Raw genomic sequence first — 27,209 nt, 5'->3', positions numbered from 1 at the left:
CAGCACAACACTGAAGAAAAAAAAAGAAAGAAGGAAAGAAAAAGAGAAACAGGCTGCAGAGTAAAGCTTTTTTATGAAGATGTTAGTTACTGTATTTGATACATGCCTTAAGTTCAAACAAATAAGCAGTTTATAAAGTGACCTTTTTAACCCTTTTTTGATGCTAAGTGTTCCCTACAAGGAGCCCTGCTACAGAATCAATGAGGTGACTGACTAGGTGGGAGTGAGGAGAACGTAGAGAGACAGGTGTATCAATCAACAGAACTGTGAACTTGTTATACACCCTACTGAGTAACCTAATATGCTGCTGCTGCTAAGTCGCTTCAGTCGTGTCCGACTCTGTGCGACCCCATAGACGGCAGCCTACCAGGCTCCCCCGTCCCTGGGATTCTCCAGGCAAGAACACTGGAGTAGACTGCCATTTCCTTCTCCAATGCATGAAAGTGAAAAGTGAAAGTGAAGTCGCTCAGTCGTGTCGGACTCTTAGCGACCCCAAAGATGGCAGCCTACCAGGCTCCTCTGCCCATGGAATTTTCCAGGTAAGAACACTGGACTGGGTTGCCATTGCCTTCTCCAGCTCTAATATAATAAAGACCAAATTTAAAATTATTTAAAATTATTAAGTCTGAAGGAAAAGGAATGTCAGAGAGATACCTGTATTAAAAGTCCAAGGACTACATTTCCACAAAACTTTAAAAACAGAAGTTACATAAAAAAAGAACTTACATGAATTTTCACTTTCCATCTGAAAATAGTTATTTGTGTACATGTTTAACCTCACTTTGAAAACTAAAAAAAAAACTAAACTTAGTAAACTGAAGTTTTCTCAAAATCAGTCCACATGTCAGATGCATCTTAAATGTAGCACAGAACTTAGGGTGGTGTCTTGCATTTGCAAAGGATCAACACACACATGCTGAATGAAGGAGTGGGAGAAAAAGTATAACTTCATCCTGCAATGTGTATTTTAAAGCATGCTTTCCAGAAGAACTGCTACTTTTGACCTTTGACTATGCAAGGAGTTAAATGTCTGCCTAACCCATGAATCATATGGGACCAGGGTAGACCCAGACCCCACAGAATTAAAGAACTCAACTGAGATTAGAACTGGCACCCAAGAGACAGGGTTTGACATTTGATTTCAAGTAAATTAACTGCTGCTTTAAAGCAAAATGATTTGTGTGTGTATGTATGTATATTTATGCGTACACACACACAAAGACAAGTATGCACGTATCTACATATGTATCAACCAACACTCCTTAGAGGAATACAAGAGAAGCTGGAGTCTTCAAAAACCAGCATGCACACTTTTACTCTGTTACACATATTTTCTGATTTTCCTTGTCATGGCTTCTTAGATACAGCCATCATTTAAAAGTGGACATTTAATTTCCAAATACATGGGTTTAAAAAAAAAAAACATGCACAGTGTCTCAGACACAAATCAAAATTACTTAACATAAGGAAAAGAAATGCGACATACTTCCAGGAGAAAAGACCATAGAAAATCATCCTGAAATGACCACCCTCTTGGCATGAGAAGAGAAGGATTTTAAGCAGCTCTTCTAACTGGAAGGACAATATGCTCATAATGAAAAGACAGAAAATCTCATCAGAAAAAGTATGAAGCTTAAAAAAAAGTTATATTAAAAAAAGGAAAAGCAGAAATTACTTAAAAAGGAAAAATGCAAATTTTACATCAGCGAAGTACAAAAACGAAAATTGTAAATTCACTTAATGGACTCAAATAGGAAAATGAAATGCCTGAAAAAGAGTAAGTGAACATCAATTCATAGAAACGATGCAATTTGTAGAAATGGTATAAAATACAATAGTCATCTGATTTTTGACAGAGGAGTCACAGGAATACAATAAGGAAAAGAAGGGATACAAATGATGTTGGTGCAACTAAATACCTATATTTTTTAAAATATGGAAGCCTTAAACCTTAATTTCACATCATAAACAAAATTACTGAGATAAACTACATAAGTATACATAAAAGCCAAAACACAGAGCTTTAGAAAAAAAATCTTCAGGTTAGTCAAATTTTTTTTCCCAAGGACACAAAAAAGCAACAACTATAAAATTAAAAACTGATAAATTAGGCATTATCAGAATTTTAAAATTTTATGCTCATCAAAAATGTTACTAAGAAAATGAATGGGCAAGCCATAGGTTAGGAGGGATATTTGCAAAACATTTATCTGATACAGGAGAGGTTTCCAGAATATATTAAAAATTCCAGCAACTCAGTAAGACCCCCAAAATATTTTTTAAATGGGAAAAAGATACAGATACTTCATAAAAAAGACATATGAAGAAGCAATAAGCAAATAAAAACCTTCTCAACAGGCAAAATGAAACTACAGGAAGCTATCACTATGTATGAACAAGCAGAGCTAAAACTAAAAAGACGAACACCACTGGCAAGACGGGCAGCAGTCCGCACCCTCATACAGCACTGTTCCACGGGTAAAAAGGTGCAGTGTCTCTGGAGAAAAGTTCACCTGTCCTTAGAAAACTAAACATACCGTCCACTCTACGCCTAGGTAGTTCCAATCCTAAGTAAACACTCAAGAGAAATTAAAGTATAAGTCCACAAATTGTATTTATGGTAGCTTGACAATAACTGAAACCTAGAACCAACCCAGGTGTGAATGGGAAAAGAGAAGAGAATTCTCAAAAAAGAATGGAAAAAGAAACTGTGGTATATTCATACAATAGGATACTACTTAACAACAAAGGCTGAACACTCAGTAGTATCTCAAAATCATGCTGAATGAAAGAAGTCTTATACAAAAGGGTATATACTGTGATTCCATTAATAAAAAGTTCTACATCAGGCAAGCTTATACAGTAAAATATTAATTGCAGTGGCTAAGTGGCTGTAAGGGTGTTTGTATAACATTCTTTCAACCTTTATTTTGGAATTTTCTTATTAAAACATTGGAGAAGCATTCTAGCACTCTTAAGGATTTATTTTCCAAATAAAACAGTAACAAGGACATGGATAGTTAATTAAAGGGCAATATTTAGTTACAATATTTACAATATTTGGAGTTTTTATAAGAGACTGCTTATTTTTTTAACTACTTAGCTCACTGGGTAAATATGCCATAAAATAATTAAAACAATGTATTATATACAAGATAAAAAATTGTCACAAAGTAGTAACTTTGATAAATGCATACTTAACTAGAATAAAAATGTCAAAAACACTTAGGTTTCTTTAAGGAAGGTTGTGGTCTGTGCTCACATACAATCTTAAAATGAAAGTTCCTGTGTTTTGAAGAAGTACCATAATCATCAATATTGTCTTCAAAAGAAGTAGTATTTTACAGGGTTTTAGAAAATCCCACAAGAAATCATAATCTTTACGATTAAAAATAAAATAATATTTATCATACGTACGTACTTGAGGAACGTTGCTATCAACCCACTTGGAATTTGGTAAAATATCATCCCACAAAATCAGGCATCGAGCAAGTGTCTTAAAAATGAAATACAAAAAAATCATTGCAGCAGGGGAAGGTCACAGATTTTGTAATGATGATACCAGTAACAGAGCAATTTAAGAATCAGTTCCCAACTGACGGACATTTCCAAAATAAAGCTAAGTATATAACATCAACCCAAGCCGCTCACTAAAATAAACTGAAAGTTTATCGGGTTGGCCAAAAAGTTCATTCACCTTTTTACATAAGCTGTTACAGAAAAATCCAAGTGAAGCTTTTGGCCAGCCCAACAGAGGCATCGCCAAAAAATCTAACATTGAGTTGTTCATCATCAAAGTCTGGAGGAGTTGGAGAAAAGTTTTAAAACTTGCCCCATAAATGAAAAGCCATAAGGAAGAGAATCAATCTACAGAGTTCAAAGCCTATCATATGCTAAAAACATCCATTTAAATATCAAGAGGAAAAATCTGAGGCAGTTAGGTCAAACAATCACTGTCACTAATCACACCTTTAATAGTACTACTGCACTGGTAAAAGCAATGGAAAAAATGTAAGATAAGTAGTAACGAAGCCCCACTGAGTTGCTGCTGATTAGCAAGCCTGAATAATAGCGTGAAAAGTTAGAATGTTACTTCAAGTATTGCATATCAATGTGGTTGCCTTACTTAGCAATTCCTACAGCTGTATTTGGGACTATTCAAAAGAATACTACCAGTTATATACATACATGATGGATTAACAGTAAAGGCTCGTTTACGGAGACATTTTATACAGATTCCTCAAATTAAGAGAAATGAAAAACTGCGAAGTACCATACCCTAAGTAAGAGGAATTCTGGCTTCACAAAGTCCAGCAAATACATGGTATCTGGAGCTCGGAGCCAGTCTGCAATGGATCTGTTGGTGGTGGATACCAGCAAGCATTATTGCTCAAGAAGAGAGTAAGACAGTCAAGAATCACAAGACAGATTTCAGGAATTTTCTTTCCACTCTAACTACCACTCTATTTTTTTCTCACAATACTTCACATCCTCCAAAGCAATATCTGGTACGTCTACGTATGCCTTACTATAAGCTAAGTATTTGCTTCATTCACTGAAACATCTCCGGTGCCAAGAAGGCAATGACGTATACTTTCATCTAAACAGTAGATGAATAAATCTGCTTTTAAAATTTGCAAAATTTTAAAATTTTGCAAACATTCTCTTTGTCTAAAAAAGGAATTTACAATATTGAAAAATTTCTTGAATTTCAGACAGTGTTTGTAAATCAAAAGACTTAAAACCCAACTTACTCTTCTATGCAAAATATAAAAGAATAAAATGCCAAACATCTACTTGCAAGCGCCAACACTAGTTACTGGGGTTGGGAAGGCTGAAGGTATGGTCATTAAGAAAGCTCTTGAATTAAGAAGAAACCATTTTTATGGATGGGAACCAGGAATACAACAACGCTAAGCATTTCTGATTTCATCAGTTCTCACAACATGCAAAATCAATGAAAAGGAATTTGGACATTGTTTGATTGTCAGTGATGTCAACTATAAAAATGAATAGAAACTGGCAACCGTATTGTCAGATATTAAAATAACTGGCAGTATTTGACAGCACTAAAGTCAGGCTGATCTAGCACAGTTTTACTGTGAGGTAAAGACAGTAAGATAATCTAGTGTCACTACTGAGGTCAGAGTGGGGCTTCCCAGGTGGCTCAGTGATAAAGAACCTGCCTGTCAATGCAGGACATGCAAGAGATGTGGGTTCGATCCCTGGGTGAGGAAGATCCCCTGGAAGAAATGGCTACCCACTCCAGTATTCTTGCCAGAAAATTCCCACGGACAGAGAAGCCTGGCAGGGTATGGTCCATGGGGTGGCAGAAGATCGGACATGATTAGGCAATGGAGCAATTCAAAATCAACTGCAGTCAGACGGGCAGTGACACCGTCATGGCAAGGGATGGGTGGGCAGACGGTACCTGTTATTGGTTTTTAAGTAGATCATGGCCAAAGCGAGAGTGGCACCTGGACAAGTCACATCCACATTTATGGTATCTCCTTCCTATCAAAAGAAAAAGTTCATCCGTGTAAAAGAGCTTTGAATTACTCTAAAATTCTTCTGAATACTAGCTATGCTTAAAGTTGAACATATTTACAAATGCTGATATGAAAACTACCATTTTTTAAATTAATTCCTTAGTTTCTAGAACTCTGATCTGTTGCTTGATCTGGACCTACCTTGATCTGGTAACTCGGTGACTTATGTTTCTCTCTGTGCATCCCGGCTTGAAAGCGCCTGTGGCCTCCAACCATGTACTGATAGAGCTGCTCGGGCACGTTGAGGTCCGACATCCCTATCAGGTTACTGCCATGCTGGAGAATGAAGGAACAGAGTGTAAAAGGAGATTTTACAGAGTAAGATCCCTAACACAGGCCCATGACAAAGGACCGAGTAACTCCAAAGCCGGGTATTCGGGTTTTTTAATCAATTAAAATAAACATTTCTCGTGAGCTAACACTCAGTCTACTAATGATTCCCATTAAAAATTACATAATACACATGCAGACAAATTCATACTTTCATTTCATAAAATACACAAAAGCTTCAAAATATACTTAATTTTACTAACAGCTAAAGAAACTGTTAGAAAAAAAAAAAGAAACTGTTAGGTAGGTAAATGAAACGTGAACTATGAACATCTCAATCCTTTCATTATGGTGCCTATGAATTATTCCAACAATAATAACCATAGTAATAAAAATAAATTTCTGAACACTTTTAACTCTCTTCTAGGCGTGGGTCTGTGTGTTTAACATGGGTTAATTTACTTAATATGAGGACAAGCCTATCAAATAGCTGCTGTTTTACAGGTGAGAAAAGGGAGGCACAAAGATCACACCCACGGTCACACCGCTACTAAAGAGCACCGCGGCCCTAAGACAAGGCAGCCTGGCTCCAGTCTAGGGAAGTGCTCAACGACTGACAATACGGTAGTTGCAGGCAGCCAGGCTCCAGTCTAGGGAGGTGCTCAACTGCTGACAATACGGTAGTTACCTGCCGTGGCCTGCTTGGTCAGAACCAGAGTTCAGGCCCCAATTCTCAGTGCGGTGCTTTTTTCATCGTATCATCTCCTCCTTACCTCACGTGTCAGATGTGAAGAGTCAAAAACCTAACTCACAGCTTATATAATTCAGTTTCAGTATAACCCTGTACTGGAACCCACAATCTTTAATCAAAGAACCCACACTCCAGCTGACACAGTCATTTAATGAAATGTTTCTGGTAATTCTATACTGTGTCTCCTGAATGGGGTTAAAGACGGGTCACAGTGATACTGCATTCTGTAACAAAAAGCTGCTAGCGGGGCGACCTTCTGGAATATCAGTGTGCCAAAAGACAACTCTGGTTTATCTCTAATAACTTCTACAGACTCTTGAGGCTTCCCACCAGACTCATTTTCACTGGTTTCTGACTAAGAGGGCTGTCACTTCTTCATCTTATGTCTTGAAATCTTTCTGAGAAATTTCATTCCTAGGGTTCATTCCTAAACACTTACATCTAAGCTGGGGTCAAGAAATCTTAAAGCCCTACTCTTCACTATTTCTCTCCATTCCCAAATCTGACACTTTGAAAAATATCCATAAAGAAGAAAAGAGCTCAGAATCAGTGTCAGCTAAGGCAGAGCAGTATTCAGAGTAATGTGTCAAGGTCGTTTTTCTCTACAAGCAGATGTTGTCACTAAAGCATCTGAAGGCATGAACTCTGCTTACCCCCAAGCAAACCATGCCCAGGGCTAAACCAGCAGCCAACGAATAAGATTCTCTGTCAGTGCAGTACTCCATTTCTGGGCCAGGGGGCCGTCCTACAAAACATAAAGCAACACGGGTCAAGCTGGTCTCTCAAGAGCCCAAGTCATAAAAGTTTTAGAGGTAACTTTCCAGTAAGCTGCCTAAGAGCTATGAATTCAATATAATCCCACTGAGAAAGATCTGACATTCTCACAAATGTTGTCCACAACTTTTGGTTTACTACAAAATAAAACCCAAACACAGTTCTTCTAATTTGCCAATTTGAAAGGAATGACTTTAAAATACTGCAAAACCTTGGGCTTTATAACAAAACCAAAAAAATTTACCAAAAAGGAGGAAGAAATTTTAAAGGGGAGGGATGCTCAAAAAGCTTCGATTTGTAATTACTTTCCTCTTTCCTTCTGTTCTTGTTTTACTATTTTAAATCCATTCATTAGATGTGGTGAACACATGTTCAAATACTGATAATGAACAGGAAGGACACTTCAAGTATTTAAGAATTTTAATTCTTAACTATGCAGTTCAGTTCAGTCGCTCAGTCAAGTCCAACTCTTTGCAACCCCATGGACTGCAGCACACCAGACTTCCCTGTCCATCACCAACTTTCAGATCCAGACACTTATTTTGAATCTAGATAATACTAAGCTTTACTATGATAGAATTTTTCTGTATTGATGCCAAAAGTCTGACTAGATGTAAAATCCATACTTTTAAAAAGTACCCTTTAATTCTAACTCCACCCCCTTTAATGCAGCAAAATGTATTATATATATAATATATTACATCGAAAAAAAGTTCACATTCCTAGAATTTCATCCCTAGAAAATAAAATTTTTAAGAGAACAAAACAATTATACACATGCAATCAGTAAAATGTTCATTGCTTAAAAGCAAAGAATTAAAAACCATCTAAAACTCCTGACAATAAGAAAATGATTGGGCAATTTACAGAACACCAACGCAATGAGCTATTATACAATATAAAATTAATTTTAAAAGTCATTTTTGACAATAATATATGAAAAGGGCAGTACAAAAATGGTATGTATATGCTGACTAATTATAAAAAGAGCATATGCCTATGAATCCACATGAATCTTTTACAGGTAATATACAATCTTCTATACACAATATGAAAGAGCCAAGGCTGTCAGATATGTGTGATATTAGCATTAGATATCATCATGATACAGCCAAAAAATGTTATATTACCCCATAAATGAATTACTTTTTAAAGCCAGTCCTGAGGATCTTCTGACTATTTCTCAGACCAATCACTTAAGCTATTATATATTTTAGTAACAGGAAATTTATTTTGTGAATAATTTATCTCACCACTATAGTAGAAATAGAGAAAAACAATAAAATGGGAAGAACTAGAGATCTCTTCAAGAAAATTAGACACCAAGGGAACATTTCATGCAAAGACAGGCTCGATAAAGGAAAGAAATGGTATGGACCTAACAGAAGCAGAAGATATTCAGAAGAGGTGGCAAGAATACACAGAAGAACTATACAAAAAAGATCTTCAGGGCCCAGATTATCATGATGGTGTGATCACTCACCCAGAGCCAGACATCCTGGAATGGGAAGTCAAGTGGGCCTTAGAAGCATCACTATGAACAAAGCTAACTGAGGTGATGGAATTCCAGTTGAGTGATGCACTGAAGTGCCAGCAAATTTGGAAAACTCAGCAGTGGCCACAGGACTGGAAAAGGTCAGTTTTCATTCCAATCCCAAAGAAAGGCAATGGCAAAGAGCGCTCAAACTACTGCACAACTGCACTCATCTCACACACTAGCAAAGTAATGCTCAAAATTCTCCAAACCAGGCTTCAACAGTACATGAACCGTGAAATTCCAGATGTTCAAGCTGGATTGAGAAAAGGTAGAGGAACCAGAGATCAAATTGCCAACATCCACTGGATCATCAAAAAAGCAACAGAGTTCCAGGAAAACATCTACTTCTGCTTTACTGACTATGCCAAAGCCTTTGGCTGTGTGAATCACAACAAACTGGAAAATCCTGAAAGAGATGGGAACACCAGACCACCTGACCTGCCTCCTGAGAAATCTGTAGGCAGGTCAGGAAGCAACAGTCAGAACCAGACATGGAACAAGAGACTGGTTCCAAATAGGGAAAGGAGTACGTCAAGGCTGTATATTGTCACCCTGCTTATTTAACTTGTATGCAGAGTACATCATGAGAAATGCTGGGCTGGACGAAGCACAAGCTGGAATAAAGATTGCAGGGAGAAATATCAACAACCTCAGATATGTAGATGCTGCTGCTGCTGCTAAGTCGCTTCAGTTGAGTCCAACTCTGTGCGACCCCAGACACGGCAGCCCACCAGGCTCCGCCGGCCCTGGGATTCTCAAGGCAAGAACACTGGAGTGGGTTGCCATTTCCTTCTCCAATGCATGAAAGTGAAAAGCGAAAGTGAAAAGTGAAAGTGAAGTCGCTCAGTCGTGTCCGACTCTTCATGACCCCATGGACTGCAGCTCACCAGGCTCCTTCGTCTGTGGGATTTTCCAGGCAAGAGTACCACCCTTATGGCAGAAAACAAAGAAGAACTAAAGACCTCTTAATGAAAGTGAAAGAGGAGAGTGAAAAAGTTGGCTTAAAATTCAACATTCAGAAAACCAAGATCATGGCATCTCTGGTCCCATCACTTTATGGCAAACAGAGGGGTAAACAGTGGAAACCATGACAGACTTTTCTGGGCTCCAAAATCCCTGCAGATGGTGACCGCAGCCAGGAATTTAAAAGACGCCTACTCCTTGGGAGGAAAGTTATGACCAACCTAGACAACACATTAAAAAGCAGAGACATTACTTTGCCAACAAAGGTCCATCTATTCAGAGCTATGGTTTTTCCAGTGGTCATGTATGGATGTGAGAGTTGGACTATAAAGAAAGCTGAGCACCAAAGAATTGATGCTTTTGAACTGTGGTGTTGGAGAAGACTCTTGAGAGTTCCTTGGACTACAAGGAGATCCAACCAGTCCATCCTAAAGGAGATTGGTCCTGGGTGTTCATTGGAAGGACTGATGTTGAAGCTGAAACTCCAATACTTTGGCCACCTCATGCGAAGAGTTGACTCATTGGAAAAGACCCTGAGGCTGGGAAAGCTTGAAGGCGGGAGGAGAAGGAGACAACAGAGGTTGAGATAGTTGGATGGCATCACTGACTCAATGGACATGAGTTTGAGGAAGCTCCGGGAGTTGGTGATAGACAGGGAGGCCTGGCGTGCTGCAGTCCATGAGGTTGCAAAGAGTCGGACAGGACTGAGCAACTGAACTGAACTGATAGCACACTACATTGTTGATCCCAATTCATTCCTGCCCTGCAGTCCTCCTGTATAAACATCCACTCTCCCGACAGCATCTCCTACTGTACATGAACACTTGTGACTGGCTTCGACCTAGGAGCCTGGCTGGCATAATATAAGCAAAGGTGTAGAACGTGCCTCCATTATTCGGTTCCACCTGCCCTTCTATCATCACCACAGAAGCAGCACACCCTCCAGCTGGTCCCAGGAAAAGTCATTTGGAGCAGAGTCTGAGCATCAGACCCACCGATCTAGAGCCTGAAGCCAACAGGCCCGGGCCAATTCTGTGGCTACCCTGAAACACATGTAGAAAGACCCTGAACAGGGCAGAATGAAGCATGTAAGTGCTATATCTAAACTCTGAATGCACTAATGATGCCAAGAGCGTCTCCGTTTGTCAGAAAAAGATGACAACATCCAAGACACATTTCCAAAAAAATGCAGGCTCAGCTGAAAACACAGAAACTAAATTTCATCACTAACACACCCACTAGTACACAAAGGAAAAAAGGAGGAGTCAGTCACTCCCATTCTGTTAGAAGTGCTGTTGTCCAAGAGAATAAACACTGTTCTTTCAGGGATCAAATCAACTTTGAATCTTAAGTGCAGACCACTGCTGGACAATGCCTGGCAAAGACAGAGCAGGATAAAGAGCATGCTCACATGTGATTTTAAGACCATAGGCGGGAATTCCAGGGTGGTCCAGAGGTTAGGACTTTCTGCCTCCACTACTGGGGTCCTGGGTTCAATCCCTAGTCAGGGAACTGAGATTCCTCAACCCGCATGGCACACTCCCTTCCAAAAAAAAAAAGACCACAGGCCACCTCATTAAATGGGGCCACGGGAGCTCAATAATGGGCTGGCAAACAGTAAGCATGCAGACTAACAACCTGCAGAGTAACATAAGCCGTGGAAAACATTATCTGTAATTTTTTCTTATTAGTGCAGCTCATTCTATGCTTACATAAGCTACTATTTTTCCCTTCATTCTTACAATCTTACTATCATTTTACTTTGGCTCCTGTGGAATGGGAAATAAACACGTATGAGACCGCAGCGCATTGAAGTCCTACCTATTTCAGCCAACAGGACCTCCGCGGTATGCCTGTGAGCTGTCCCTTGATAAACAAGGCCAATGCCGACCACTGCAGCCACCTGGACATTGTGAGGAACATCAAGCTCTGTGGACGTTGGGGGCAGGAGAGCAGGAATGTGGATGCTAAGAAGCCGGGTCACTGACATATCCATGGTGCCTAGCTTAGCAGCAGCGACACCAAGCAGCAGTCCAATGCTTGTCATCTCATGACCCTGGACAGAACAGAGAATGAGGCTCAAGTCACTACCAAAGCAAATATGCAACTTTCATAAAATACTTCCTGCCAGTGATTTTATTAAGGACTTTTATGTGACAGGCACAGTGAGAGGATCCAACAATACATAAGCGAAGTAAATAGAAATGGTCCTTGTTCTCATGAAGTTAGTGCCCTTGGGGGAGAAAATGTGTTAAGCTAAAAAATATATATTATTAAAAACTCATTTAATGAAAAAGATAAAAATTACATGAATATTTTAAGAGCCTAATTTATTTTAACTGAAGTACAGCTGATTCAGTGCTGCACCTAATCTCTGATGCACAGCAAAGTGACTCAGTTATACACACACATACATTCTTTTTTTATATTCTTTTCCCTTATGGCTCTGTCAGAAGACTGGATACAGTTCCCTGTGCTGTAAGTAGGACCTTGCTGCTTATCTTCTAAATGTAACAGTTTGCATCTACCAGCCCCAAACTCCCCGTCCATCTCTCTCCTTCCGCTTTTCCCCCTTGGCAACCACAAGTCTGTTGTCTATGTCTGTGAATCTATTTCTAACAGAGCCTAATTTAGATTAAGAGGAACCAGGGTATCACTAGAAATCTCTAAAAAGTAAACTTATAATAGAACGAGTACAAATTAGCCACGAAAAGTGGCAGACGTTGGGGGAGGGGTGTCACTGAGATTTAGGAAGTAAGAGAAAATGATGTCAGGTGAGGGAATATATGCCGATAATGCCAAGATGATTAAAAAATAGTGATGCTTGGATGACGACAAGTGTGTCAAGACAATTCAATGGGAAGAGTTTTTTCATAAACAGGTGCTGAGACAACTGTAGAGCCACTTGCAAAAGAATGAAATTGGACCCCTTTCCTTACAATAAACATAAAAATTAACTTCAAGATGTAACTAAAAGTAAAAAACTCTTAAAAAGCACAAGTGTAAATCTGCATAACAAGTATACACCCAAGTGACCTTGGATTAAGCTAAAAAATAACTGATTAGGTAAGACACCAAATGCACACAGCAATCAAAGAAGAAACAGATAAGTTGTTGTTGCCACTGTTCAGTCGCTAAGACATATCCGACTCTGCGACCCTACGGACTGTAGCCCGCCAGGCTCCTCTGGCCGCGGGATTCTCCAGGCAGGAATACTAGAGTGGGTTGCCATTTCCTCCTCCAGGGGGTCTTCCCGACCCAGGGGTCAAACCCACATCTCTTGCATCTCCTACACTGACAGGCAGATTCTTAACCAACTGGGCCACCTGGGAAGCCTAGATGAACCAGATTTCATCAAGTTAGAAACTTTCTTGCTTCAAAGGCACTATCAGAAAGTGAAAAGACAACCCAAGAGACAGCACAATGGGAGAAAATTTTGCAAATCGTGTACCTGTTAATGGTCTGGTATCCAGAACACATAAGGAACTCTTATAGCTCAACCAATTAAAACTAAGCAAAGGATCTGAATGGACATTTCTCAACAGACAACATATAAATGACCAATGAGCACATATAAAGATGTTCAGTATCATTAGCCATCAGGGAAATCATTGCAAACCAAACCCACAATGCAATATTACTTCACACCTACTGGGGTGACTAAAATTAAAATGACAGATAACAGCAAGTGTTGGCAAGAATGGAGAGAAATTGGAACCCTTACGTATTGCTTGTGGGATTATAAAATGATGCCGCCACCCTGGAAAACAGTTTGGTAGTTCTTCAAAATTTTAAAAAGAGTTACCAAATGACTAGCACTTCTACTCCTAGAAATATACCGAAGAAAAATGAAAACATTCATCCACACAAAATGTTCATAGTAGTATTACACATAACAGTCAAAAAGTAGAATAAACTCAAACATCCATCAACCAATGAATGGAAAAATAAAATACAGTCTATCCATACAGTGACTATCTACTCAGCAATGAAAAGGAATGACGAGCTAATGCATGGTATTAATATAACATGGACAAACTTGAAAGTATTACAGTGAGCAAAAGAACCCTGCCGTAGAAGACCAGCTACTGTCTGGTTTCATTTCTATGAAAGGTCCATATTGGCAAATCCACAGAGACAAAAAGTAGGTGAGCAGTTTGTCAGGCTAGAGAGAGAAGGGAACAGCTGACTGCTACTAGGTAGGGGGTTTCTTCACGGGGTGACGAAGATGTTCTAAAATTAACAGTAGTGATGGATGCATACCAACGTGAATATAATAAAAAACACTCGTTTTGGGCCGTGAGAGAGTCTGGTTTGCAGAGGAGCTAGAACAGTCAAGCTCTACAGCTGGAGCGTGAAGAGCAGAGGAAGGAAATGGACAAAGTAGGCTGGAGAAGTGAGTAGGATCACACAGGGTCCAGAAGGCACACTAAGAGCAATGGAAGGCCACTGAACAGTTTCATCTGTTCCAGTTTACGCTTTAGAAGGATTTCTCTGCCTGCTGAAAAGAATGCACTTAGAGGGACATGACTGAAGAAGAGCGCACAGGACCCTGAAGAGCTACTGTAACAGCCCCGGGGAGGAGCAAGGCCAGGAGCCAGCAGCACGAGTGCTCACTTTGGTTAGGTAGTCGTGGATATTGAGGGTGGCCAGCTTGGTAAGGTGCCCATTAAGGCCCAGGGCCATGAGAAAGCCAGCATACTCATTGGCTAGCTCGGCATGCTTGGGCTTATTGTAGACAATCCAGGCTGAGTCGATCTGGGAGGCAGGGGCTATCTTCAGGCCAGCGGCCACACCATTGTGGAAGCTGGCCCAGCTGGTCATGTTGGGGGGCACGTCGATATTCCCACTGTTCAAGTCCACTGTCGTGTTCCGAGGGGGGGCCCGCCCTAGTCAGACGAAATGTAAAATGGAGAGTGAAAATTCAGAAAATCAGAACTGTTACACTGACTTCTGAGAACAGAGACCACTTTGCTGCATTCAAAACCCTTAGCCCCATAATATCTGGGGCTACATGAATAATAATTCCAATGTGTGATTGATAACAATAGTATTAATTTCAAATGTACCATCCTATTTTTCTCTTTCTCTTTAGACGTTAAGAAAACATGGTATTTTCAAAAAGACCTTTAAAAATTTGTTCTATTTCTACCTCTTATGTATATATGTCACTCTCTATATATAGGAATCTAATTATATGCTTTTAGTAAAAGTTCCAAATTGCATTCAAAGATATCTATATAAAAAACATCATTTTATACACTTGAGTTACCCTGTGAATCAGAAGAGAGTAATCACTAAATTTAAATCTATGGTCAACTTATTGAAGAGCACATAAACTGTTAATAATGATAGGGTCTCTATGAATTCCTTTTCTTGCATGTTTTGATTCTAATCTACACTGTGTACTTGCAAATACTGAATTCTCTGTATATTTTTAATGTTCTATAATAGCTTAAGTCATGGATGAATAGTTAAAATAAATATTCTAAACACTGCACAGTTATACAGTTCACTAAAGGTTTGAAACATGTTCTGAAAGTTATGTAAATTTTAATTAGACGCACAGTGTCTTATTTGTAAAAGTCTATATACATATATACACACATACGAAGACACAGCATAAAATATATTTGCATTCACCATTTGCTTTCGGTACCTAAGAGCTAACTCAAATGCTGGTCTGTGAGAGTACCACATTGGTGACAAGTTCATGACAGACACTTTAACTTTCTCAAAAGGGGCAGAGAGATTAATAATGAAACAGCAAGAAAAATTTCTAAAATGACAGTTCATCACATGCATAAGACACAATATTGATAATGCAAAAAGAACTCCACTAAACATATAATTAGTCATTTTCCTTTCTCACTGACCCAGAGTTTAACATACCAGTTAAATTCAGCTTAGGAATAGGCAACGGTTCTGTTGGCACGGGGTGGTACGAAAACAAGGTGAACATTCCCCGTCCCACTGGGAGAGCCATAGTTCGCTGGCACAACTGGAGCAATCTGTAATCAAGATGAAAGCCGTCATGTGAAAAAAATTTAAACAGACAAAAGAAAAAACTGGAGTGCAATCTGTAGTGAGTATTTTAAAAGCAGCAGTGCTGTGAAAGAAGAAGCCACATCAAAACAAATCCCTACAAAGACGTGGGTCAGTCATCTAAACACGGTTATTCTTTTTCATACTCTGACTCCCATTAGAGGGCTTCCGCTATGGCTTAGCAGGGAAAGAATCCTCCTGCCAATGACGGAGCGGCAGGGTCAGTCCTTGGGTCGGGAAGACCCCCTGGAGGAGGAAATGGCAACCCACTCCAATATTCCTGCCTGGAGAATCCCATGGACAGAGGAGCCTGGCGGGCTGCAGTCCAAAGGGCTGCAAACGGTTGGGTATGCCTGAGCAACTAACTATGCACGCACTCCCATCAGAAACTCTAAGAGGGAGACACATTCCTTCTTCTGCTTCATAGTCACTTTGAATTAAAACCAGCTATTCTACACACCAGGCCCACTCTCCCTAAGCATTCAAAAAGGAAAACGTAAAATTCTCCTTTCAATAATGCTAACCCACGACTGGGCAACCGAACTGAACCTTCTCAGAGGAAAACATAGGATTTGCTGGGTTCCTCACTGTGCTGTTGCCAGTGTAGCTGGGCCCCTCCTCTCATCCTCTTTGTGAACACAGCCCTAGCGCCCCCTCCACGGCCTGCACACAGGAGAAAAAGAAAGAAGTCCTTGTTGTGGAGGTGAGTGGATTTCATGCTGTCCCCAGAACAGGGAAGTCATTTCATCTGCTCGATGGCTAGCATTCACGGAACTAATAGCACTATATGCCAACTATGTTCAAGGTTAAATGGCTTCTATAGGCTATGTTTTTGTTTAGTCAGTAAATCGTATCTCATTCTTTTGTCCATGGGATTTTCCAGGCAAGAATACTGGAGTGGGTTGCCATTTCCTTTTCCAGGCTATACTCTGAAACTAATCCACCACTTTTAAACTTGCTTCTATCTTAAAATAAGTGGCATCAAACAGAAGTTGTGGAAGTAGGAGCATTTATAACCAGGGAATACTACAAGCTCTATCTGAAGACACAGAAGTATCCTTTCTGAGGCTAACAAGAAGCTAAACCTCTCTCTGCAGACAAAGCTATTCACAAGCATGCTCTCTCCCTTACTGTACATACAATATGCCTGCTTTTCTCATTCACTGGAGAGGAGCACCTCACTGTCCTAAGATGACTCTTTAAGAACACTGCCCCACAGTAATCTGTAATCAGGGAAATTTAGAATTAGGCCAGAATGCTATACCCCATAGCCTTTTTAGCAGAAACAGAATACATAATCCACAAAATTACAATAATGAAAACAAAACCTGTGTGCCCTTCCATTTAAGATGCAGCTGATTTTAAGATGCATCACTATTTCATGACGTGCTAAGAAAGGAAAACCACTGCCAACTAAACGGTGGCACCTACAGACATCCACAGACTGGCAGACCATCTGACCCCAGCAATGTGAAGGGTGAGGAAAGACAGCCTCACAAAGCCGCCGGCCTCGGGTAACAGAGGCGCCTGACGGCACTGTGCTCTGCGGGGCCCCCAGCAGTGCTCCAAGCCTAGGCAGGAGCAGCCCGCTTGGCTCCTGAGCAGCCCTGTGAGGCGTGGGCGGGTGCCACGGTCATGCCCGCCCCTCCAGCTGAGCAAGCTGAGGCAGCACTCGGTACCTTTTTACTTAGATTCCGGCAGCCGACGTCTGCCTTTACCTGTTCTCTTTTTCCTCGATGAACTCGTGGTCACTGAGTTCTGGGTACTGCACCACATTGACGCGGACAGGATGTGCACTCTGGAGGAGCCTTCGCACGTCCTGCACGCGCAAGTCTTCGCTCCATATTAACGACATCACCTCCTGATTCATGTCATTCATGCCATCATCCTCCTCCTCTGTTTCTGTTCCTGAAGGAACATCTGATGAGAGCACCTGAGTAACAGACTTGGTTGTAATACTAGCTTAAAAACCCGCCAACGCACATTTACTGAACATGAGAATGCACAGGACGAGGTGCCAAGTCTACATCAACGCAAACAAAAGCATATGCCAAAGAGGGCTGGCTCAGGCTCCCAGGCATACGGGCTCCTACCCAGAAATTCTCTAACTGTACTGCCTGCCTGGAAAGAGTCTTTACTCAGCCAAAGGGAAAGCTTTCAATTTAGAATACTAGTCAGGCAGCTGATCTCACAGAAAGGAATATTCGAAATAAATTATAAAAATCAAACTATATTCTAAATATTCTGAAGAGGAAACATATTACTGGCAACAGAAGATTAACTCCACACAATGTTGCTAAAGAACCAACACCAATGTAAATACTGTCTTTAATTAGCAGAAGCAGAAGAAAACAACCTGGAAAGGTATCAACCAAGGGCTGGAGGAGGTCAGACTAATACTTTCTCACTTCCATCCTTTAAACAGAATGGATCATGGTTGGTTTTCACTTTTCTTTGTTTGTCCTAAGTATGTTCCAAGTATGTTTCTTAAAAGGAAAGGAATTAAATGCAGCAAAACAAGTGAGGAGAGTTAACTGCCTGCTTATCATTCTGTCCTCATGATCTTAGCATGTGCTTTAACTTCCCAGGCCAAATGATTCAATCAGACTTCAAAACAGAAGAAATAGCAGAAATCTTGTTTTCTCACAGTTTTCTACTCCTTTCACAAAAGATTAATTCCTAGACGAAAGGCTAAAATCTTGCAACATTTAATGTGGAAGCAACATTAACCAGGAAAAAGAATACTGGAAGATATGATTAAAAATCAGTCTCACTTTAGTTGCTAAAAATTTATTATAATTTCTATGGAATATCTAATTTTAAAAGGAACTATATTCCAATTGGTGAGTCAGTAATAAAATATAGACCCAAATAGCTGATAAATTTAATTTGAGACGAGTTACAAAACGTAACCTGAAGTAACTGAACAAACTGAATTTAGCTAGAATTACTTAAAGTGAAAGTGAATTTGCTCAGTCGTGTCCGACTCTTTGCGACCCCATGGACACCACGCTCCTCCATCCATGGGATTTTCTAGGCAAGAGTACTGGAGTGGGTTGCCTTTTCCTTCTCCAGGGAACTTCCCGACCCAGGGATCGAACCCAGGTCTCCTGCATTGTATACAGACGCTTTACCGTCTGAGCCACCAGGGAAGCACTTAAAAGGACATATAAATACAGATGAACGATTATCAGTATCATTTAGCTTTAAGGCTAATGATGGTCTCATTCATAGTAACAAAAGAGGTCTAAATGCTAACAACTTAATCTTGGTTGAGGGAAAGATAATCATATTACTAACAAAAAAATTTTTGGTCTTCTATTTAAAATAAGACAAACACCAATTCACCTAAAACTTCTTACTTAAGTGCAGATTGGAAGGTAGGTGTGGCCTCCCTGGCAGCTCAGTGGTGAAGGGTCTGCCAGCCAACGCCGGAGATGCGCATTCAGTCACTGGGTCAGGACAAACCCCTGGAGTAGGAGACGGCAACCCACTCCAGCGTTCTGGCCTGGAGAATCCCATGGACAGGGGAGCCTTGTGGACTACAGTCCATGGGGCCGCCAACTCAACAGCAACTTAGCAACTAAACAGCAGCGGCAGTTAGCTACTAACGTGGTACAAGCAGGGAATCAGTCATGGTAGCTGTCCACTGACTCAACACTTGTCCTGACTCAAGGCAAAGAGAGGTGCAGGTAAGACAGAGCATTCCCAAAATCTATCTCTATGTTCAATCTACAATGAATATAATTTATCCTATTTTAAAGCATATCTATCTAGCATATAATAAAAGATAATCTGATACATACACTTGCAAAAATTCTTAAAGGAAAATGGAGGACAGCTCTACTCTAATTCTACTGAGGCTAAAACTGAACATGGACTTTCCATGGTGATACTCACAGATTTTCCTTTGGGCAAGTTTCCTTCGCAGGCCTGCTTGGAAAGATCCTGACGTCCAATCAAGAGGCAGACAGCTTCCGGCCAGTCTGAAGCAGGCTGCTCCCGACAGTGATAAATCGCATCTCGGATGGGAAGAGCTATTCCAAAGGGAAGTGTTTCCAAGTCTCTTAAAGTGAAACCTTGAAACGGAAGGAAAAGAGAAAATTCTTCAGTCAGATTTAGCCACTGTCCCAATTCTCCGAATGAAGTTAGTAAACTCTACCCTAACAAATAGCAACAAACCGATGGTATTCATTCTGCTACCAGACCAGCATCTTGACATCAGTTTTCTTTAGGGGGGGAAAAAAATTCCTAAAAACTTTAAGAGAAAAGCACAATCCAATAGGAAAATCAAAGGACAAAAAGACCCTTCCCTAAGAGGAAACACAAATGGTCAATGAACATACGAAAAGATGCTCTGTCCAATGAGTGGTCAGAGAGATGCAAATTAAATCCACTAGGAAATGAACATCCATGCTCATCTGACAGACAGATATTAGAGCCAGCCAATGCCAAGTGTTCATAACTACACAGAGCAACAGCAATTCTCTTCCACAGAGGATGGTGGCGTATACAGAGCCAACCACCTCGGAAAACACAGCGTGTATAGTCAGGTTCACCCCTACAGTCCGTCAGTAGCCATACAGAAACACGCACACAGGGAACAAGGAGGTAAGCATTAAAATGTTCGTCAGCATCGTTCATTATGGCAAAAAATGGTAAGGGAGGAAAGAGTCCAGTTTCCATCATCAACAGAATGGATAAATAAGTTGTGATATATCCAAGCAATAGATTATATAGCAGTGAAATGAATGAATGACCTTCTGCTATGTGAGTCAACATGGATAAATCTATAAATAATATTGAGGAAAATAAGGTAGTAAAAAACATACTTATATCTACACTGAGTTACATAAAGTTAAAAAACATATAATACTAATTAATATATGAAGGTGATAAAAAAAAATGACAGACGGTAACAAAATTTAGGATGGGTGCTGCATCAATGGTTACCTGTAGCAGCAAGGTGTGTGAGGGGATATCAAGGACTAGATCCACAGGGCTTTCTACTACACTGACAATGCTTTATTTCTAACAGTGGGCGACCAGGACATCAACGCTCACTTTACTATTATTCTCTAAACACATTTCATACACTTTCTTGTATATATACCATATTTCACTAAAAAATTTTTCACAGCCTCAGGTAAATTTTTTCTGAAATGATTTTCTAAATTTTATAATATTTTACTGTATTTATTAACACAGAAAATTGGTTAATTACAGAGGTAAAAATGTTACTTTATTTGAGAATGACACTTATACTAAATACTATGTAATATACAAATAAATAGAACTCATCCAACATTTTTCAGCATAATTATCTTACTGGTAATACTACATGACAATTACTGGAATTTTCAAGGAAGCATAACAAAAAAGAAGAGTGAAAAACTCAAGTCATTTAGAATATTCTCTAAATAAGAATTCAGAAACCTCTGGTAATATTCATTAAAGCACTATTTTCTAACATACTATTTTATAACATCCTCATTCTTTTATGTTTTCATACTGTCAATATTTTTAAAACATTTTAGTTCATTTTCACATAAAGTTTTGGTTGTTTCCTCAGCTTAAAACCCAGAGGCACAATCTTTAGGAACAGAGGATAAACTCTTCGCCTTCCTCTCCCTTGTCCCAGGTGAATCTGCCTCTTGGTGCATAAAATCCCTGGCCTGGATCATTCAAAATTTTGCCAGAAATAAACGCTTCTGGTATCTGAGTATTTAACAACTTCAAATCTGAATGTGTAGTGATTAGCATTCTCCATTCTGGGGCCACTCTACAAAGCCACAGCCTCTACTGGTCTCAGAGGAAAGACAAAGATTTTCCATCCACCAAAGGAGAAAAGGCTGATACCCAAGATATCAGTAGAGGGAAGCTGTGAGACCGTCAAGCAAAGAAAGGGTGGCTCAGGGGGGCCATCATACAACCCTGTGGGATCCTTCTGTGGAGCTAGAGGCCCTGCCTTCTCATGCCTCCCAGCTCTAGCATGCTCTGAGGACACAGGGCCTGGTTAGGAAAGAGCAGTCCAAGGAAGGGATTTCAAAGACACATGAAAGGTAACAAAGATGGCCTTACCTACATTAGTCATCCAGACAACTAATCTCTCAGCTAGGCTAGAAACCGACGTAGAATGGCTGAAACTAAGCCTGCAAGAGAACAAACACGAGGTTATTAAACAGGAAGCCGTGAAATAGACAGCGTAAAGGCACAAACTGAATAAAAGTCACCTGCTCTCCTCTTGTTCTGCTTGCGGCTTCTGGGGCGCTAAAACAGAACAAAACTTTATTTTGATAGTTATCCTGGTAAAGAAAGCACGCAACATATAGAAGACATTTGGAAAGAAAAATTACAGATAAAGATCTCCTAAAAAACAACAAAATACGCAGTGCTCTGGCAGGCTGGAAAGAATGATCATTTCCCCGGGGCTAAAACAGCCCTTTTTAGACATACTGAAAATGTAGTTTGTCAGATTTTTAGTAATCTTGGTCTCTGAAAGTCAGTTGCGGACTCAAGACTAGAACTGCGATTTTGTCACCTCTAAAATGAAGCAAGACACAGCACCTGAAGTACACTTAGAAAAGTTTTCATTTTTTAATTTCAACTCTGATACTGACATCTATAAAAATTTGTCTGGGGAAGCCTAATGTGAGACTGACTTACCGATACTTATTCTGGATAAATACTGTGAGGATTCATCAGAGAGAGAGCTTTCGTCACCAAGTATGTAGAGTGCAATACTCTGCATAAGGAGAAACTTAACATTATTTCTTAAACTCTTGAGGCATAAGCACAGACAGGAAAACTAGCCCATTTTAGATACAGAGCTCTGTTTTGACAAATGTTATACAATCATATAACCACAGTCAGGACACAGAATGCTTGCATCACACCAGAAAGTGCCCTTGGGAACTACTGGGAATAAATAACGCTTCTTTTTTCTCTTCCTGTATTTTGCTTCTTCTTCAATACCCTGCAAATGGAGTCACAGAACATGTTGTCTTCTGTGTCCTGTTTCATCAACTCAGCACTTTGGTGAAATTCATCCACATTACTGTGTGTGTCAGCAGTTTCTTTCTTTTCACTGCTGAGGGGTATTCCATTAGAAATATGTACCAACCTCTGCTTATCTACTTACAAACTGATTGACATTTGCGTCATTTGTGTTGAGTGGATGCCGAGTCCTTTCAGTCATGCCTGACTCTTTGCGACCCTAGGGACTGTAGACCACCAGGCTCCTCTGTCCATGGGGTTCTCCAAGCAAGAACACTGGAGTGGGGTGCCATTTCCTCCTCCGGGGGACCTTCCTGACCCAGGGATTGAATCCAGGACTCTCATGTCTCCTGCACCGGCGGGTGGGCTCTTTACCAGTAGCGCCCCAACTTGGGGCGAGGTAAACCCTAACTCTCTACGCCTCAAGGCCCTTCTCCACTTCAGCCTTCAAAGTTCTCCTTTGAGTATTTGCTATTACCACTAAGATCTGCACCTACAGCTTTTTTTCGGAAAGAAAGTGGCAGCATGATCTTATCAAAATCTCAACACAGTGCTGGAGGGTCTTCAAGTCCTAACTCTAAACCGGTACAGACACTACAGATGATAGGTTCCTAAAAGTCGCTGACATCGTATCTAAGAAAGATATGCTATGACATGAGTATCTGTAAGTTGACTAGTGTAAGCTGGACACAGAATACCTTTGGCTTATTCATGTATCTCTGGCTCCCTCTTGGGGAGCTGTAACACTGAGTCTACCCCATTTTAGCGGAGTTGTACAGAACCAAAGTATCTGGTGAATTCACCTAAATGTTTCCACATAAGCAGCAAGGAATGAAAAAGTATTGAGCTGCTCTTAATACATTGTGAATGGACTGATCGCCACTGAATCGTACACTTAAAAACAATTAAAATAATAATATGTTATATATATTTTATCAGCTTTTTTTTTAAAAAAGCAGAATCACCATTCTGCATGTCTATTTCAGAGCCATGGCAGGTACTGAAGCCTCTCTCAACATGAAGGAAGCAGGACACAGAGTAAAGGAGGAGCAGGTGGGGAGCAAGGACATTTACCTAGTCCAGTGATATCTGAGACAGGAGACAAAAGATCTGGTTCTCCTACAAGCCTGGGAAAGCCCCATCTCAAGAAAGGTCCACAGAAGACCTCTCGGCAGGCTGCTCCAGTATAAGGGGACCAAGGGACGTTACTGTGAAGGAACTTACCTTTACTGATGCCCTTTGGCTCTATCTGAATCAGCTCTGATCTTGGATTAACTATGTATTAATAATGTGAGTTAATTTTTTTTAATAAAAATTATTTCATTAAAAAAAATTCAAGTAGGATTTTTTGTAGCTATGGATAAGCCAATTATAAAATTTAAAGGAAAAGGCAAAGGAATTAAAATAGCTAAAATAATTTTAAAAAAGAAAAGTAAAGGAAGGAAGAGTCACAGTAACCAATTTTAAGACTGACTATAAAGCTACAGTAATCAAGAGTGTGTGGACCACAACACAGACCAATGGACTAGAATAAAAAGCCCAGAGACAGACCTACAAATATGTCGTCAACTTATTTCTGAAAAACTGCAAAAGAGAAAGAATAGTGTTCCCAACAACTGATGTTTAAAAAAACTGACCATTCAAATGGAATAAAAATCTCAACATAAACCTCACATCTGATTTAAAAAAATTTAACAAAATGGATCACGGATCTAATTATAAAACAGGAAACTGTAAAATTTCTGGACAAAAACAGGAGAAAATCTTTCTGACTTGGATAATGAATTTATAGACATGACACCAAACGCACTATCCATACAGGAAAAAGTGGATAAACTGGCTGCATCAAAATTAAATATTTGTGCTCCACAAAGGAAGCATTAAGAGAGCAACAGGACACGACAAACCACAGGAGAAAATACTTCAGACCCATGTATCTGACAAAACCTCCTATGTAGGCACATTCAAAATATCACTAGCCATGAGGAAAATGCATATTTAAACCACAATGAGTTATCACTGCACATCTATAAGAAGGAGAAAATTTACAAATCATGACAATACCAAAAACTGACCAGAATGCATGCAGGGAAACTGGAACACTCACACACTGATGGTGGAAATACAAATACATGAAACATACATGAAATTAATGACTGCTTCCTTCTTGGAAGAAAAGCTATGACAAACCTAGACAGTGTATTAAAAAGCAGACACATTACTCTGCCAACAAAGGCCGTATAGTCAAAGCTATGGTTTTTCCATTAGTAATGTACAGCTGTGAAAGTCTGACGATAAAGAAGGGCTGAGCACCAAAGAACGATGCTTTTGAATTGTGGTATTGGAGAAGACTTTTGAGAGTGCCTTGGACTGCAAGAAGATCCAACCAGTCAATCCTAAAGGAAATTAACCCTGAATATTCATTGGAAGGATTGATGATGAAGCTGAAGTTTCCATACTTTGGCCACCTCATGCGAAGAGCTAATTCATTGGAAAAGACCCTGATGCTAGGAAGAAGGCAAAAGGAGAAGAGGGTGGCAGAGGATAAGATGATTAGATAACATCGCTGACTCAACGGACATGAATTTGAGCAAACTCTGGGAGACACTGAAAGACAGAGGAGCCTGGTGTGCTGCAGTTCATGGGGTCGCAAACAGCTGGACACAAGTTGGCAGCTGAACAACAAATAACAGAGACTCTGAAAAACAGCTTACAGTTTCTCAAATATACTAATCTTAATATATACTTGCTATATGGCCATCAATCCCGCCTCTGGGTACCTACCCTAGAGAAATGAAAACTTTTGTTCACACAAAAACCTAGACATGAATGTCTATGGCAGCTGTATTTATAACTGCTTAAAAACTGGAGTCAACTCAAGTATTGTCAATGGATGAATGGATAAACCAATGTGATATATATAGGCACACAATGTATAGCCAACACTCAGCAATTAAGTGCAATGAACTCCTGCTACAGCAATACTTGAAAGAAGCTCAAAGCAGGAGGGAATTTTCTGAGGGGGTTGATAGAAACATTCTGAATTCTAATTATGGGAGGGATTACATGAACTCAACATTTATTGAAATCCACAGAGCAATACACAAAATGGGGGGGGCAGTAATTTTTCTATATGATAATTTTTTACATTACACTGAAAGTTAAAAAGAAAAAAACAAACAAGTTTGGCAACATGCTGAATACATACCAAGACTACAAGTCTGCTTCGTTCACAGATTCCGGGGAGGTAAGGATAGGGGGGCACTCCTTCCCCCTTCAGACAGGAGCTCACCCACTGATAAACACTAGGTGGCTCAGGAGTGAAAAATGACGGGTACAGCATAGATCCTGTTTGACCTTCAGAATTAGATAAATGTTTGTAAAGATGTAAGTATACACTAACACAATACTGTTTTAATTCAAAGGAAAGATAATCAACAATCCCTGTCATCTGAAGACAATCAGAGTAGCATTTTTTCCATATTCTCTAAAATGCTTCATGTTTTCTGTCACAGTAAGTATGTGACCACATTATAATCTGTGGAATTTAACTGACTAATATTTTATCCGAATTCTTATGTTCAAGGCATATTAAAGAACGTCACCAAAATTTTCTGCTCTAACTCTAATGATGAGAAAAGACAAGACACCCAGGATTCTGCTCTGTTTTAACAACTGGGCCCCAATCTTGAGTCTGTTTAACTCAGAGTCTAAGACAACACAATGGCTGTGAAACTGTTCTGTATCTGTACTGTTCAATATGGCAGCCACCAGCCCCATATGACTGCTGAGCACTTGCAATGTGGCCAGGGCAACTGAGGAACTGAATCTTTAGTTTAAACTAAAATAGCACACAGTGGGTGGTTACTAACTGGACCACACAGGATAGCAAAGCATCCTTGGCACTGGAAGCTCTAAGCTTTTGCAAGGCAGAATCTTGGGGATGAGTAAAATCCCCTCCCCCACCACCCCCCACACTGAAGAAGCTATACTACAAGTCAGAGACCAAATACTACAAACTGAAATCTGCCTAGTGGAAAAATACTACCCCTGATTTAGAGGTGAGCACTAAGAAATATCTCCTCTGCTCTTTACCAAGAAAAATACAAGCAAAGGTCAGCATACTGTTGAGAGAATCTTTAACAGCAGAACACTTACCTTGGTCAATTGCGCACACTTGTCCAGTAGTTCTGACAAGTGTTGGGTAGTCTCTATAGTAATGATCTACGTAAGGCTCCAATTTTAAGTCCCTAAAACAATGGAACACATAAAAGGAATTAACAAGCGAGGTATTACGGCATTCTCCTCCCAAACAGTTAAGAAG

General features: G+C 39.9%; 1 protein-coding gene across 2 annotated transcripts in view; it reads right to left on the bottom strand.

The window, feature by feature from the left end:
- ANAPC1 (anaphase promoting complex subunit 1) overlaps positions 1 to 27,209 on the bottom strand; it is a 95,602-nt gene that overhangs the window by 31,800 nt on the left and 36,593 nt on the right. For both annotated transcript variants that reach the window (XM_018054804.1, XM_018054805.1), the window contains exons 20-34: positions 27,044 to 27,135; positions 26,094 to 26,242; positions 22,556 to 22,634; positions 22,123 to 22,159; positions 21,971 to 22,041; positions 19,790 to 19,968; positions 17,608 to 17,822; positions 15,737 to 15,855; positions 14,462 to 14,733; positions 11,666 to 11,900; positions 7,224 to 7,315; positions 5,691 to 5,825; positions 5,432 to 5,514; positions 4,279 to 4,357; positions 3,422 to 3,496 (exon numbers count right to left, since the gene is read on the bottom strand). In XM_018054804.1, the coding sequence (XP_017910293.1) occupies positions 3,422 to 3,496; positions 4,279 to 4,357; positions 5,432 to 5,514; positions 5,691 to 5,825; positions 7,224 to 7,315; positions 11,666 to 11,900; positions 14,462 to 14,733; positions 15,737 to 15,855; positions 17,608 to 17,822; positions 19,790 to 19,968; positions 21,971 to 22,041; positions 22,123 to 22,159; positions 22,556 to 22,634; positions 26,094 to 26,242; positions 27,044 to 27,135 (1,912 nt within the window). The remainder of the gene's footprint in view (positions 1 to 3,421; positions 3,497 to 4,278; positions 4,358 to 5,431; positions 5,515 to 5,690; positions 5,826 to 7,223; positions 7,316 to 11,665; positions 11,901 to 14,461; positions 14,734 to 15,736; positions 15,856 to 17,607; positions 17,823 to 19,789; positions 19,969 to 21,970; positions 22,042 to 22,122; positions 22,160 to 22,555; positions 22,635 to 26,093; positions 26,243 to 27,043; positions 27,136 to 27,209) is intronic.

This window comes from Capra hircus, chromosome 11, assembly GCF_001704415.2.
Source record: "Capra hircus breed San Clemente chromosome 11, ASM170441v1, whole genome shotgun sequence".
Taxonomy (NCBI): domain Eukaryota; kingdom Metazoa; phylum Chordata; class Mammalia; order Artiodactyla; family Bovidae; genus Capra; species Capra hircus.
Note: the sequence above shows the minus strand (reverse complement) of the source record. Positions and strands in the feature narration are given on the sequence as shown.